The 16,150-nt window shown below is 35.2% G+C and overlaps 1 protein-coding gene across 1 annotated transcript; it reads right to left on the bottom strand.

Annotated features, from left to right (window-relative positions):
• Positions 1-10,572: 10,572 nt before the first annotated feature.
• LOC110751580 (uncharacterized) lies at positions 10,573-11,674 on the bottom strand. Its single transcript, XM_021952066.1, has 3 exons — positions 11,460-11,674; positions 11,257-11,393; positions 10,573-11,168 (listed from the first exon to the last, which is right to left on the bottom strand). Exons 1-3 carry the CDS (start codon positions 11,672-11,674, stop codon positions 10,573-10,575), a joined length of 948 nt encoding a protein of 315 aa, XP_021807758.1.
• Between the last annotated feature and the right edge of the window lie 4,476 nt (positions 11,675-16,150).

Genomic DNA, 16,150 nt, shown 5'->3' with positions numbered 1-16,150 from the left:
GTATTGGCCCAAATAATATGAGGTTGGAAAGAGGAGATTCTGAACTGAAAGATGGACTACTAAAACGTATCAATTAATGAAGCCAAGCCCAATCCGTGGGCCCATCAAAATGCACACCATGCTTAGGATTGCAGCTGCCAGCTGTTGAGCCTTGTCACCTCCTTTAAGCCATGTGCCTCACCCCAGCTGTAACTGACTTTGGACCCAACATATTGAGTAAAGTAGGGAGACATTTCAGCTATGAAAGTCTAAAGGAGCAAAAACAAGGCATTGTGGGAAACATGTTTGGATAAATCAAGAAGCACTTTCCAGGCTGCTGATGGGATTAGTTGGTACATGCTGGAGCTATTAAAGAGAAAGAATGTGCATGGATGTGAAGCAAAAAGAAAGGAAATAAAAGAAATGAAGTCAATTCCAGTCTATTTTCGGCAGTCAACTTGCAAGGCCCAAAACGTACACTTTCACTGCTCAGATGAGAATACATTCTTCATAAAAATTGTTCCAATGGGTGTCTATTATGACATAACCAAATTTGAGCCCCATTGGATACATATTGAAACCTCAGGCCTTCCTACACCAAGCCTGTTTCAAAAGAATCGTTTTTTTCAGCAACCAAAAGAAAACCACATGGGTTGGTAGCAAAAGGCAGCCACAATTGAACACCTTTGAAAACCCATGTAAAGAAAGCTTGAGTTGCAGCAGCAAAAGAAGAATGGGATGGAATTAATTCCAACCACACTAACATAGACAAGATGAAGTGAGAGTTATGGATTGTATTAAAAGAGGAATGATGGTGTTGGAATTCATCATGATGTTCCTCCCTCTTAGCCCTATAAATAGAGAAGTCTTCAAGCTTCAAAACACTCCCATCAACCCCACACACTCTAGGTACACAGCCTGGGAATCATAATCCCACAAAAATCCTCTCCTTCCATCCTCAAACACTCCCATCAACCGCATACACTCTATGTACACAGCCTGGGAATCACAATCCCACAAAAATCCTCTCCTTCCATCCTCAAACACTCTCATCAACCTCATACACTCTAGGTACATAGCCTGGGATTCACAACCCCCACACAATTCACCCCAGCCATCCTCCACACTTCTATCATTCCATCAACACATCCAGAAATCATCCTCAAACATTCCCACAACCCCCAAACACTTCAGCAATCAACCTAATACTCTAAATTGCCCCAAATCACCAAAACAGCTCCAGAAAGCCTCCCTTCCATTTCCCTATGAATTTCCTCTTTCTCAGCCATTACCACTCACCCAAACTCATCCCAAATCTCCTACTAGTTGTCATACATTATTCTAAACGTGGGAAAGCTCTTGGAGAAGCATTAGACGTGGAGAAGCACTTGAAGAAGTCTTGGACACCACAAGAACATCAGAAAAGGGGTTTTTCTACTCTTACTACATTCCTTATGTTTTCTCATTTCTATCTAAGTTTCTTTCCATTATGAGAAGCTAATTTCATAACTAGGGCTTCGATGTAACCTAACATGAATATTCTGGGTTTATAAGTTTGAAGTTTGGAGTTTCAAGTTGGATTCATGATTCATGTTCTTATTCGTTATGCTTATCAGTTAATATGCTTGTTTGAATTATTGATCACAATTAGAACTTGTATGGTTTGAATTAAGAGTAGACACCATGCTTTAATTCGAATTGAAATATGAATAGGAAGAGTATGTATGGACATTCGACAACAGGGATTAGATACATGCTTGGTTGTTTAAATTGTTCTTCTATGTTTAATGGGTTCCTAATGCTTAATTTTAGGTTAGACAACAGATGATCAAATTAGGGAATAAGGAACACAAGGTTAGAACCATACACCATGGCCTAATCATACTTTAGCTAGAATCAATCTTTGATTATGAATTAGACTTGTTACTTGACTCCTTATAACCCAGAATTGAATTGTTATGGTGATTCGAATCCCCTAGTCTCCAAGTCTGTTTTCCAGCTCTTAAAACCACTCTTTGTTACACTTACTTACTTTGCTTTTGTTTGCAATTTCATTTTGCTTCTTTTGTTCAACAATCACAACCACTCTTGCTTTAAATTCTGTTTTAGACATAACCTCCTACTTTCTTGAATTTGGTAATCTAAGTACATAACTAGTTTTAACTTCTCAGTCTTCGTGGGTACGACCTCGTACTTGTCTTGCTATACTACTAATTGCCCAGTACAATTGTGAGTTAACATAATATTAACAACACTTACATGTACTCTTTAAATGATACCATAAGGAAGAAGTACCGTTATGGGAGTCACATCCATAATCTTGCTTACAATACTTACATATGCACCTAGTTCATCATCATTCATATCGTCTTTTTCCTGTATCTTATCAAAATATTCCCACACATTAGACAGAGCTGTAGTTTTTCATTTGTGGACGTGGGGAAATGACATTTGATGAACTATCTGCAATTAGTGTAGAGCTTGGTGTTGGGGTAGAACTTGGGTTTGATCTCTTACTCATTTGTAAATTGTACTTACAAGAACAAGCCTAATTGTATTAATAAACAATTATTCAGTCCAACCAACATCATAAAATAAATTGATATTTAATAAAGTATATGGACTTATTTAACAAACAATTATTCAATTGAACAAACAATTATTCAATTAAAGAAACTGGCTTGAGCATGTGCAATTATTATTATAATTTCTATGATGAAATTTGAATATTAGAAAACAATAAATTACTCATGAATATAAATACATGTGCAATTGAAGCAGAGCCTAGAGGACCCAATTTCGTAAAAACAAACCTCACGCAATTGAAGCAAAGTCGAAATGATGTCACACGGGTTATAGACAACAACGGTGCTTGCTTGTGGGTTAGAGACGTGGTGTAGAGGGGTTGATTTGAGCTGATAGAGAGACGAGATATCAGATGCTTAGGGGCTTAGAGATTGGGTGTTTGAGGTTTGAGCGGCTGAATGAGAAACTAAAAGTGGCAGAGCTAATTTTAGGTTATGGTGTGCTGTGTTCTAGTGTTTTGCAACATATGATAACTTTCAACTCCACCACTAATAAGTTGACATGTGTATATTAATATTTAAATAATAAAATAATTATAAATATTGGATTGGTACAGGTTTCCTTCAAGTTAGGGATATTGTTAGGGGTGGGCACGGTCCGGTTTGGATCGATTTTCTTAAATAAAAAAAATGAAACGTGAACCGAAAATGAAGACAAGTTCGGTTTGGACCAATTTTGCTAAAAATCCATACATAAATCCAAACTAGCCCGGACATGTTCGGTTCTGGTTCGGTTCTTGCGATTTCGGTTTAAGCCTGGGCCCAAAATTTTATTTTATAATTTTTTTACAGACCTGCCCAAAATGTATTTATATACTAACATACCCCAAATTTGAGCTTCCATCAAGCTTTCAACACATCAAAAGGAATCAAACTTCAACAAAATACAATCCAAATTCAATCCAACTTCAACAACATATAAATTACAACTCAAATTCAATCAAACTTCAGCAAAATAAGTTCCAAAATAAATTACAACCCAAATACAACCTAAATTCAATTCAAATATATATTACAACCCAAATTCAATCCAACTTCATTAAATTCCTCCTAACATTGAAAAGTAGCTAGAGTAGACTTGGTAGGTGTGGATGAACTCATAATATCTACATAAAAAAACATAAACCCATTAAAACTTTAGTCAAACATACATATTATATAATACATTAATAAAACACATAAAATTATAAAGACATACCTAATTCAATCAATTGATAGAACTCCATCTCTTGAATTTTTGGCTCATATTGTAAAGAGGATATGTCATCTGACCTTAACCAATTTTGAGAGCAAATTAAGGCCTCCAAAACCTTAGGAGTCAAAGAAGCACGAAATGAATTAACTACCCGACCACCCGTACTAAAGCATGATTCCGAAGCCATCGTTGATACTGGGATGGCAAGCACATCATTTGCAATAAGTGCCAACCCCGGATACTTAACCCCATTCAATTTACACCACTTCAAAACATCAAATTCGTCAACCATATATTCAATAGGGTCGGTGATGTATCTATCAATCTCATGCTCCAATATCACAACATCATTTGCTCAAGTCTCTTTTCTCCAATTTTCAGTCATTTGCCTTCGTTTCTTTTCCCCTAGACTTAGGCTACTATTTGTATTCATGGTAGTAGTATCACTAGAACAATAACTACTACTTTGAGTTGATGGTGGTCGTGGTGGCGGCGGCATGACATACTTCTCATAAAGCTTTTTTAAAATCTCTTTGATCTCATTCTTCTTTTTAACCGCATCTTCTGGATTTTCAAACTAGTTCTTCAAGATAAACCCCAAGTTCCACAATTTGTATCGAGGGTCAAGAACAAGAGCAACCATCAAAAGTTGGTTCAATTTATAAAGGTTATCCCAATACTTTTTTAATTTCATCTTCATGTTAAGTGTCATGTCCTTCAAAACCTTGGAGGTTTGGGTTTCACTTAATATTTCCTCCTCTTCCATCAACAAATCCTCAATTTCTTCTTCTATTGCAATCAAGTTGTGAAATGTGGTGTGGGAAACGGGATGCAAAGTGACACTCATCTTCAATGTAGTATCATAAAATACCTTTAAAAATTTCACAAAGGTACGAGCATTGTTCCAATCCTCATTAGTTGGTGGCCCTTCCTTCTTTCTAGAGTAATGAGACATAACTACCCATCTTCGAGATCTGGTTCATCTTCACCAAACCAAGAAATATATGGGCCTTCATCATCTTCTCCCATTCTCCAAAAGGCTTTTTCAAACTTTAAAGCGGCTTCCAACATCATATATGTGGAATTCCACCTAGTTGGCACATCCAACACCACAAGCCCTTTGCATTCAATTTGCTCATTTTTAACACAACTCTTAAAGTCCTCTAACCTTTTGGGAGAAGATCTTACATACTTCACTGCATTTCTTATACACAATATGCTTTTCTCCAATTTCTTCAACTCATCACGGACTATCAAATTCAATATGAGCACAACACCTAATGTGCATGTACTTTCCCTCTAATACAAGACTACCATTTCCGCGACGACCCATTTTCGACTTCAAGTAATCTATTGCCTTTGTGTTTGAAGAAGCATTATTGGTCGTGATGGTTAGTATTTTCTTCATATCTCAATCAAGCAAACATGACTTGAGGAGTTTACCGATTGAGTTCCCCTTGTGATTGGAAATGACACAAAAGTTCAAGATTCTTTTGTGCAAGTTCCAATCACCATCTATGAAGTGTGCCGTGATGATCATGTAATTTATGTTTTGAACACTTGTTCAAGTGTCCGTTGTGAGGCATACTCTATGTAGTGCTAATTCTGCTTTCAATTTTTGTTTCATGGCATCATACATTACTATGAAATGCCTCACAAGTGTCCTACGAGATGACACTTGGAAATGGGGGTTCAAAGAATTACAAAACCGCCTAAACTTTTTTTCCGTCAACCACACTAAACGGCATCTCATCCATTACTTTCATCTCTACGCATGCTTTTAACCACTCTTCTTTACCATGCATTGCTGATGTAAGAACCCCATGTTCTTGGTCAAAAGACAAGAGCTTTTGCCGTTTATCTTTAGGAACCCTCCCCGGATATTTCTTACATAAGTTTTCAATATGCTTCCTCAAATTTGAGGTCTCATTTCTAGTAAAGTCTGCCGCATAGCTCATAGTGCAATACTTGCACCTAGCTCTCTTCTTAGTGGTTGCATATTTGCTCTTATCCTCTTTCACACTCTCAACCACATCTTCATATCTCTTAAAGTGATCTCATACTTCCGATTTTTCTCTTCTTGGGCCGGAATGAGGTAATGGTGGAAAACCACTAGGTTAAGGTGGTGTTTAGGCATGAGGTGTATTTTGAGTTGGTGTTTGAGGGATGGGTAAATTGGGTAAAGGTGTTGATGCAGATGCGGATGCGGATGTGGATACGGATGCGGATGACGAACCAATATCATATTGTTACTTGTTAACCAAACCAAACGTTTCAGTACGGATCGGATCGGAATAAGTAAAATTAAAAAATAATTATTTAATTAAATCAAACCAAACCGTTGGTACGATACGGTCGGTATGCGGATAATTCGGATGAGATGCCCATCCCTACACAGAAGCTACTTGCCAAAAATTGTTAAGAGGAGGGGCAACATTTAAAAGGCTAACAACTCCACACACCCAAAAAAAAAAAATTTACTTTAAAAATTTTGAATTTTTTTATACAAAAACCACCGTATAATTCAAATGATACTGTTATTATTCATAATTTATGAAAGAAACAATATTTTCTTATTAATTGAAAAAGATTACTGATGAATTTTTTGTTTTTGTTTTTGTTTTTGAAGGACTTACATGATGCACATTCATGTTTTGAATATATTGATTAATTGGATTTACAATATTGTAACGTATATATGAACTAACAAAATATTCTAGTATGCTTTAATGACCACTCTACCCTCAAACTAAAGCTGCAACATGTTGTGGTCTTTAATAGAACAAAAACTAAAATACATGTAGTGCACATAGTGATTTTAAAATATATTAATTTTGTTTTGGCTAGATCATTAAAAAGAAAAATAGATCGTGCTGCCTTGTTACTTTGTTGCTCTTCATTCCAGCTGTCACGCCCCGATTCGAAAATAGGAATTATCTCCAAATTAAGGCATGAATCATACCATATTTATAGAAAGAAGCTTCTATAACTATGTTATGATAAAGTAGAGTCAACAATATTACAAACTTATTTAATAAATACAAAGTCAGAGTCGCAGTAACTCAAAGTTTGTTACACACACTAGAGTAATATTCCAATAATTTATTCCTTAATAATTTACAAACAGTAACTAACAACACTGATCTAGTCCTCCGGTGAAACTTCTCCTTTCTCAGGATTTGCATTGGGACCTGCATCATCTATTAGGGTGTGAGCATTTTAATACCCAGTAGGGTACTGTAACATCCCCCCCCCCCCCTCAAAGCCAGGTATCACCCCTAATCAAAGTGACATGCATTAAACAATTACTAGATAAATGTGCTATGCATATGTGATGACGTCATGAACTCACTCCCTTCTTGTTTGTACCATATCTGACCCTCCACTCATTCAGTGACATGTGGATTAGTGAAACTCCCCAACTGCCCAAGGCTGCGAACAAACGGTATCGGCTACCGATGATATTACCCCAAGGCAGCGAACGGTCGACACCGCCTAGCAGAGTCCACAATCGGTACCCTCTACCGATTCTGCAGAATCAATCTCGAAGGGCCCGCTCGAAATATCTAAAGACTCGTGTCAACCTCATAGGGCCCTCTCACGAGTCCCACATCGAAATTAAGTATTAAGAGCATACCAAATGCCTTTTATAAATAGGCCCCTTCACTACAATACAAGGGTAAGACTTTTCAGCTTGACTTTTATGCTAAATACATTGTCAATAGCAAAAGCTCTTAGAAACAAACTTACTTCGGCATCAGAGGGTCTTAGGCTGGTTCCACACCAGTTCCGTAGACCTCACGTGCCTCGGCTTCCTTCTATTCAGGATCAGCATCCAAGGACAGGAAGAACCTGCGTCAAGCACTCAATCGATCTCTAGATCGTCCACATCACTTGTAAGTTGCACTCATCTCTACCTGTTCAGTTTTTAGTGCCAACACTTCTAAACCCACTAATTCATACTTTAAGGCATCAAGCCTACATGTCTCATACCATGTATTTTACCACTATGGCTCCGAATATCCTAAACTATGAAGTAGTGCCCATCTATCCCTTACCCCATGTTTATTTTGTTTACGAATTTCTCAACTTTCACTTTTCATTAGAGGCCCTGCTCCCATCACCTCAATATATTCAAGCCCTACTCTCGTCACCTGAATATATTCCACATTTTTTTTACTCAGATATATCTAAAGTCTTCCCCTACCCCTTAGATATACCTTAAACTACACACAAACCCAGCACAATTGTATTTATGATCCATATGTAATGCAGCTCAAACGTTCATTAATCTTTGCAAAATGATAATAATTCAAATAAAATCATAATATTTCAAATTTAATCACATGGATAGTAATATACTAATATTCATCTAACATCACATAATACTCAATAAACATTCATAAAACAAAACAATAGTATTCACCAAACAATATCCACCAAGCAAAACAACAAAATATTCATGTTTAGTACTATATATAAACGCTAAGATTAAAAGTGATATAGTCTAATCATTGGGGAAAAAGTTAGATACCCTACCTCGTGTCTAATAAGCTAAAATGACGAAATTACCCTTAAGAGGTTGCCGGGTTCTCTCCCGTTCCTAGATTTGAAAAATAAATAGCATATATGATGTTAGAAATTTTTATAAAAACACTTTTTCTCTTAACATAGAGAGTGCACTCCACTCTCCAAGCTAAAACCCTCAAAACGACCCAAAACCTACACCATTGGACTCGGATCAAGAAATCGAGTCGGATGGACAAAAAATATGGCGTTGGAGGCTGTCAGAACAGCCGCCATGGGCCGCCACTTGCTGAAGCCACGAGTGGGCTTGTTTCCGGTTACTGTTTATCGTTTTAAAAAAAATCCTGCAACTTCCCCTGTTTTCCAGATTAAATCCCAGATTTTGTGAAGCATTTTGACCGACCAAAAGTTAACGAAAATGGGCAAACTTGTAGTGGTCTTGAAGCTTAATATCTCTAATTTCTAACTCAACAAACCACACTGAAAACGAAGCTAAAACGATGGAGAAAACCAGCTCCAAAGTTGGGATCGTGGCTGGTTTTCTGCAGAAAACAGATTTTTTTCCAAACTTTGCACATGTGTTTGACCTATCAAAACTCAACCAAATTTGACGAAACCAATTGTTTTTTGTTCCTTGCCATGTCTAGTTTAAAACCCAACAATTGACTTCCTCAAACACTCAAAGTATTATGAGAAAAAGAGAGCCAAAGTGAGGCTCGCGAGCTGAAATTTTTTCGAAAATGACATTTTCCAGATTTGTTTCAAAGTTGTTTTCAACCATTCTAACACCCCCATATTGTTCCTAAGGCTTCCAAAACTCTTCTAAACTTCATACATATCGTAGAACTCATCAAAAACTCAAAATGGAACCAAAATCAACAACACCCACACTTGAAAAATTGCTCTGTCCACCCAACCCGAAAATAAAAATTCAACATCTTCCAATTCAATTTTCTTAACACTCACATAACTCAAATTATTCTTTAAGAGACGAAAATCGCACAACCACAAAGTAAGAACCAAAATTTTCGAAATTGACTCACCTTATTGATTTTTTTCTTCTCTTCTTCCTATTCTCCCTTCTCTTCCTCACCTCAAATTCTATCTCCTTCATCCTATCTTATCTTAATTTATGCAATTAATACTCTTAGCCTAGACTAGGTGATTCATCTACAATAGGTTTACAACTCATCCAAATTTGAGATCAAAACCAGATTCTTTAAGAGATTGTATGAGGGAAAGGGGAAAGAATTAAAGGAATAACAAAGGTTTGGCTTACATGTTGCTTTTCTTTTTTTCTTTTTCTTTTTTAACATTTATAAATTTTATTTTAAACTCATAATTAAGGTTAAATAAATATATTTTATTATTATCTTTTTTTATAAAAAATTTTCCTAGATGTTACACTGGTATTTCCACAAACATGTTGTGGGCATTCTTGGCCAACCACCCAGCAGCCTAAGAGATTAAGATGATTGACTTCTATGGTATTTTTAGGAGAGAAGAGGTGCAACTGCACCTTTTTGCGCCTCTATGAGTCCACCACTGCATGCATGTACTCAGTGGCGAATCCAGGAATTTTCCTTCCAAGGATCAACGTCTAAAAGGTTAACAAATTTCTATCAAAATGGACTAAAAAATGAAATGATAATATTATAATTCCTAATTAATTGAAAAAACCACATTATAATTGTCTACGACGAGTTTTCATATTATAAAAACATCACATTATAGTTTCGTTATCAATACAAGTAGAACATCGTTCTTAATATAAACATGTAAGCAATCACTCAACCATTGATCTCCTATTCAGTTGCGAAGTGGACCTTTCACAATATTCATCGCATAAAATGCTCTCTCTAAATAAGCAGTTGCAACCGGTAGAGTTATGACTAATGTGAGAAGCAAATAAATATAATTAAATGTTATATGCAACCATTTCTCTACCATTTTTCTTGCAAGGCTATCAATCCCTTGCAATTGAGAAAAATTACTCCTCGTACGCATATGATGAATATAAATTCCAAGTTGATCTTCGAGTGCCAAGAGGTCTCGGGGAATAAAATCTTGATGATAAAATTCAGCAAAACGAAGTAGCTTTTGTTTGTCAAAAACTATGAATGAATCATTCGGACTCAAACATGTCAAACAAAGAAGCAACTCAGTATTTACCTCACTGAAGCGATAATTTAATTCTACAAGTTGCCACTTAATGATTCGAATAACGATGTCCACAAGATAATGATGGAGGTGTGTTATTCTAAGAGCTCTCCAATGTGATCTCTATTAAGCTACATATGCATCATCCATGTTTGAAACCTTAGTATCATGTTTGCCACAAAAGGAAGATACTTGATCAAGCAAGGCTTCAAATGCATTCTCTCTCATGTGTTGTAGTTGGTCCTTAGAATCTTTGACTAAAGTCATTGCATTCCCAATATATTGGTCTTTTCTTTGTAATGCTTGTGACAAATCATTTGTGGCTTCCAATATAGATCTCATGAAAAATATGTGAAATACAAACTCAAAAGATTGTATTTCTCTCAATGACCTATTTACTTCACCTATATTATCAGTGAAGCCATCCTCAATAATCAATTTAAGCACTTTCACCACAGATTTGAACATGGAAATAATACTGAGTAATGTACTATAATGTGAGTTCCAACGTGTATCACCAGGACACTTGGGAGGAGTTTCTTGATTTAAGCCCTGCCATGTTGGAAGAGTATATTTTTCAAGAGCTTTCGTAATATCCTTTTGTAGTTGATCTCTAAGCATGTCACGACGCTTACACGATACTCTGACAATATCAATCAACCTATTGCAAGATGTGAAGAAAGTGGCAATATCAGCATTTTCCTTTGCCACGACCACAAGAGCTAATTGAAGTTGATGTGCAAAATAATGAATATAATAGGCACAATGATTTTCTCTCAAAATATGTGTTTTAAAGACCATTGAACTCACCATTCATATTACTAGCTCCATCAGATCCTTGTCCTATTAGCATGGAAATACTTAATTCCTCTCTTGAAAATAATGTGTCAGTAGCCTCATTTGGTGAGTTCGATGTAGTGTTGCCAACACGTTGAATGCCCACAAACCTTTAAATTACATTCCCACTTTTGCCCACATAACGAAACATCACCGTCATCTGTTCTTTTACTAACACATCAGGTGATCCATCAACTAATAAAGAGAAGAATGCATCATCCATATCCTTAATGATTTTCTTAATAGTTTCAGTGGCACAAGCATTCACAATATCTTTTTGAATTGTTGAAGCTATTAGCTTGAGATTCCCTTGAGCATTTTCTAACACAATGGCCTTAACTTTCTCATCATGACCAGTAAGAAATTGTAAGAGCTCCAAATAATTCCTCATGTTTTTTGAAGTGTCACTCTCATCATGGCCACAAAAAAGAAGACCTTGCTTCAACAAAAATCTCACGCAATCAAGATAAGATGTCTAGCAAATGTGATAATCAATATGAGTTTGGTCTGATTGTTTTTTCAAAACTATTTGAATATGTTGGTTCTGATTCATAAGATCCAAACAATATTGTCTAGATTGATTATGAACACTTCCAGCACCTCCAACATGTTGCCTACTTTTATCTTTTTTCTTCCAATTTCTGAAACTCATCTTTGTGAAGGCATTGCTACACCCTTGACCAATTTTGAAATTGGATTTGAAGGGATAACAATAAAGGTAAAATGAAGCATCTTTACTTATACTATACTCCAACCAGTCAAACTCATCTAACCACTTGACATTAAATCGTCGATCATATCCTGAAAGATCGGTTTGTGGAAATATGCAATCCTTAGGCTAACATATACTCTTTTGTAGATATGCTCTTCGAACTTCGTCTCAAATGTTAGGATTATAATCCAACATTTGAGGTCGAAGTCCAAGGTCTACAGGAAGATTAGCAATGACATATGCAATTCACTTTCTTTCGAACTATCCACATCTCTAGAAATACCCACATCTCTCGAACTTGAATTGCCCACATTATCCAAACTAGAAGTAGTTAATGATAACTTTCTCTTGAGGTATCGTTTTATAACTGTATTGGTAGAAATAACCAATCAAGCATCAACAACCAATCCACCAACCAATTGAATAGATAAAAACTAATCCAATTTTCCAAGAAGATACAATCTAATTAAAGCATAAAAACTAACAAATACAATTACAATCTATTCAAAAACCCCAAATTTATTCAAACTAACCAAAATAAAATCTCAACAACCAATTAAATTTAGGATATAATCTAACATAAAACCCTAATTTATTCAAATTAACTAACCAAAATAAAACCTCATCAACAACAACTAATCAAGAAAAACAAAACCATATAAGAATCTTTATTAATTAAATAAAGCATAATGAGATTGGATAACATACTTTCAAATTTGCGGGACAAATACATCTTTGAAATCAAATTGATTTTGGGGATGAATTTTTTACTTTGCTGATGCTGCTGCCACCGCCACTATGAGGATGTCGCCGCCGGCGTCAGATTTGTAGGGGAAGCTGCCATCAAATTGGGTGAACCGGTGTCAGATTTGTAGGGGAAGCTGCCATCAAATTGGGTGAAGGATGGTTTAATAGGTTTAGGGGTTTGGTCGTTTAGGGTTGAGAATTGAAGAAATGAGTTCAAACTCATTTGGGGGAGCTTAAATATCGGGCATCAATTACTGCCTTTTTTATTATTATTTAAATTTTGTTTAAACCTATGCCAAAACGACGTCGTTTTGCCTGGTTTATATATATATAAAAAGGTGCTGCGCTCTAAAGGAAGGAACAGCCTACGATGCGTGCCCTTTGGGGCCTTTCATCTAACAGTTTGCGAGGGTCAAGTTTTTCCCCTTTAATGGGGGATTCCAGAGGTTGTGGGGGTCAATTAACCATAGCTTCTCTATGGATCTGCCCCTGCATATACTTACAAAGCAAAAACCCCATAATGTATGCATGCAAGTTAGAGTTGTAACACTAGTTACCACCATATGTGTTGGAAGCATGCATGATCGATCAACTTGCTATATATGTTCATTTTTGGACACCTCGACCACATTTATTGTCACGCATGGATCTCATGGAGAGTATAGGAAGCTTACATAGGTGGTGACGGTGCTTAATGGGGCCATCTTACTAAGTTCTGCTTCATCTCCCTTTGCGCGCCGCCAGATCGATAATGAACTGACCACGATGCGTTTTGACGTCGGGGCTTATTCCAATGGCTTTGATGGATGGGAGAATAATAATATCTAGTAAGACAAGCATTATAGAGGCGGCCCATGCTAGTACAACTCAGATTGCCATTCTATGTGTATGTGTGCCCCTTCTATTTTTGGGTAGTGTGTTACTTGCTAATTAAGTAAAGCATAGGATAAAGTGCACCCTCAACCAACCTCAGTTGTTGATGAGAAAGAAGCTGTAGGTAAGGCATAAAAATAAAGTTTATCCATTATGTATAATATAAGTAGTAAATTTGGCTTATCCCCTCCAAATTGAATTTTCATTACCCGCAATTCATCACTTTTTGTTCATATTAATAAAACCCAATTTTGATAATTAAAAACCCATGATTAGGATCCAATTCATCAAGTTACCTCATTAAGCTCAATATCTGATTTATTATAATGTTTAAATTCCCAAAATACCCTTATTTACAATTCAACGTGTTATGTGGTGGCGTTTTAATTTTTCATTCCCCACTTTATTGTGGTGATCCCTAGGGGTGGGCAGGGTTCGGTTTGGATCGATTTTTGCCTCAAATTAGAATCGATTCGGTACTATTCATCCAATTTGGTTCGGTTCGATTTTAATTAAAAAAAATTCAAAAACTGTCCGGTTCTTGTTGAATCAGTTCCAGTTCGGTTCAATTTTGAACCGGTTTATAAAAATTATTTTTTGATACAATTTTTAACTGAAATTTTCTTTTTTTGACTTGAAAATTAACAAATTATTTAATTTCATATAAAAATAAATATTAAAGCTAGAAAAGAGAGATATTTTGAAATTGAACTTGGATAAATATTAATTATGAGATTAAAAATATAGCATTGAATATAAATAAATATTGAAATTTTATACTTTTTAATTTGACCGGTTCGGTTCGGCCTGGTCCGTTTTTGAAGACATAGAATCGAAACCAAAATCGGTCCAGTTCAGTTTTTGACCCGTTGTTGACTTTTTGGTCAACTCGATTTTTTTTCGGTTTGGTTCGGTGCAGTTTGGCTTGGATTTCCGGTTCACCAGTTTGAATGCCCACCCCTAATGATCCCCACTAGAATTTTTGTCTGCAATTAATTATTCGTTTTAATGATGGGGTTGATTTCCATATACCTATTATCTTTTATAAATAATAATTTATCTATTATCTTTTATAAATATTAATAATGTACCTATTATCTTTGATTTTCGATTTAATTTACCTATTTTTCTATACAAATAATGTACCTTATTTTATACATAAATTTGTATCTATCTATTTACCTATCTTGTATTAGATATGTAGGTAAATTATTTTTTGCATGTATCGCCATAATTTTCCAATAGACAATTACCTAATCAATATACTTTTAGACAAAAAAGATTAACTTGTAATAGGTATATATTATCATTGTTTAGCTATAATATTGTTATGATTTAGGTAGTATATTACTGTACTGTATGTATTACATTGTTATTTATGTATTCATTAATTTATTTTTTGTCAAAACATTTCAATATTAAATAGGTGCCTAACTAAAAACAGTTAAATATAAATGCTAAACATAAGGAATTTGACAAGTTGGTAGATGGCATAGTGTATAAATATTTTATAATATTATGACAACTATTAACCTATATTTAAATTTGGGTTTTTGATAATAGTTTAAAAATAGATTGATTTATGTCTAGGATATAAGAGTTACAATGGTAGCCAATATATAAGTGGAAGCTAAGCTAGCTATATATGTTATGTAATAATCCCCACTACTTTATTTTAGCTTAATTAAATTTGATCACCCTTTTGTCTTTCATCTTCTAGATATAATTAAATGATGTACATGATGACGATTTAGGCGTTGTGAATGCTTTATATATATATATATATTGTGAAATTATAGAATTGCATTTATGATTTAGCCAAAAAAGTCACTAGTCACAAATGACAATATAAACTAGTTACAAAAGTCATTACAATTATGGGCGGAGCCAATTAGGCCCACAAAGGTCACTCGACCCTTCTAACTCTTTGATAATTTGTTTATGTATGTATTGCATTTGACTCAATTACTTTCTATATTACATGGCTGACCCTTCTCATCTTTTGAGTTTACTCACTTTCTCCCTTTCTCCTTTTCTTTGTTTACTATTTAAATCGCTGGACTATAACAATTAACCAAGTACACTACAAAATCCCTCTTGGCTCTAGTAGTATCTTTTTTCGAACACAACATCACATAAACACACCTCATAATTCCTAAGATTTCTCGTGATTTCTTTAATCGAATGAGCCAATCAATTAGGCAAAATTCTCACTCACTATTTAAGGTTGACCCTCTTTAATAAAATTTCTTGCTTTGCTACTAATTACAATAGCGGAGAAATTTTAAATATTGACAAATAAATTAGCTGATGTACATGATGATCAAGACGCTTCTAATTAATACACTTATTTCAAGGCATATGTATAAATTAAAAGTTTCTTAAGCCATTGATTTTTCTGTTGTACTTGCATAATTAATATACACATTTTTCAGACTCTTAGCAGTACATAATGTATAGAGTAATGGGGTAATGTTTGAATTTGTGCATGATTCAAAGATACTAAACACAAAGAAATCACCAGCAAGTTTATCT

The sequence above is a fragment of the Prunus avium genome, chromosome 1 (genome assembly GCF_965620075.1).
Source record: "Prunus avium chromosome 1, drPruAviu1.hap1.1, whole genome shotgun sequence".
NCBI lineage: Eukaryota > Viridiplantae > Streptophyta > Magnoliopsida > Rosales > Rosaceae > Prunus > Prunus avium.
Note: the sequence above shows the minus strand (reverse complement) of the source record. Positions and strands in the feature narration are given on the sequence as shown.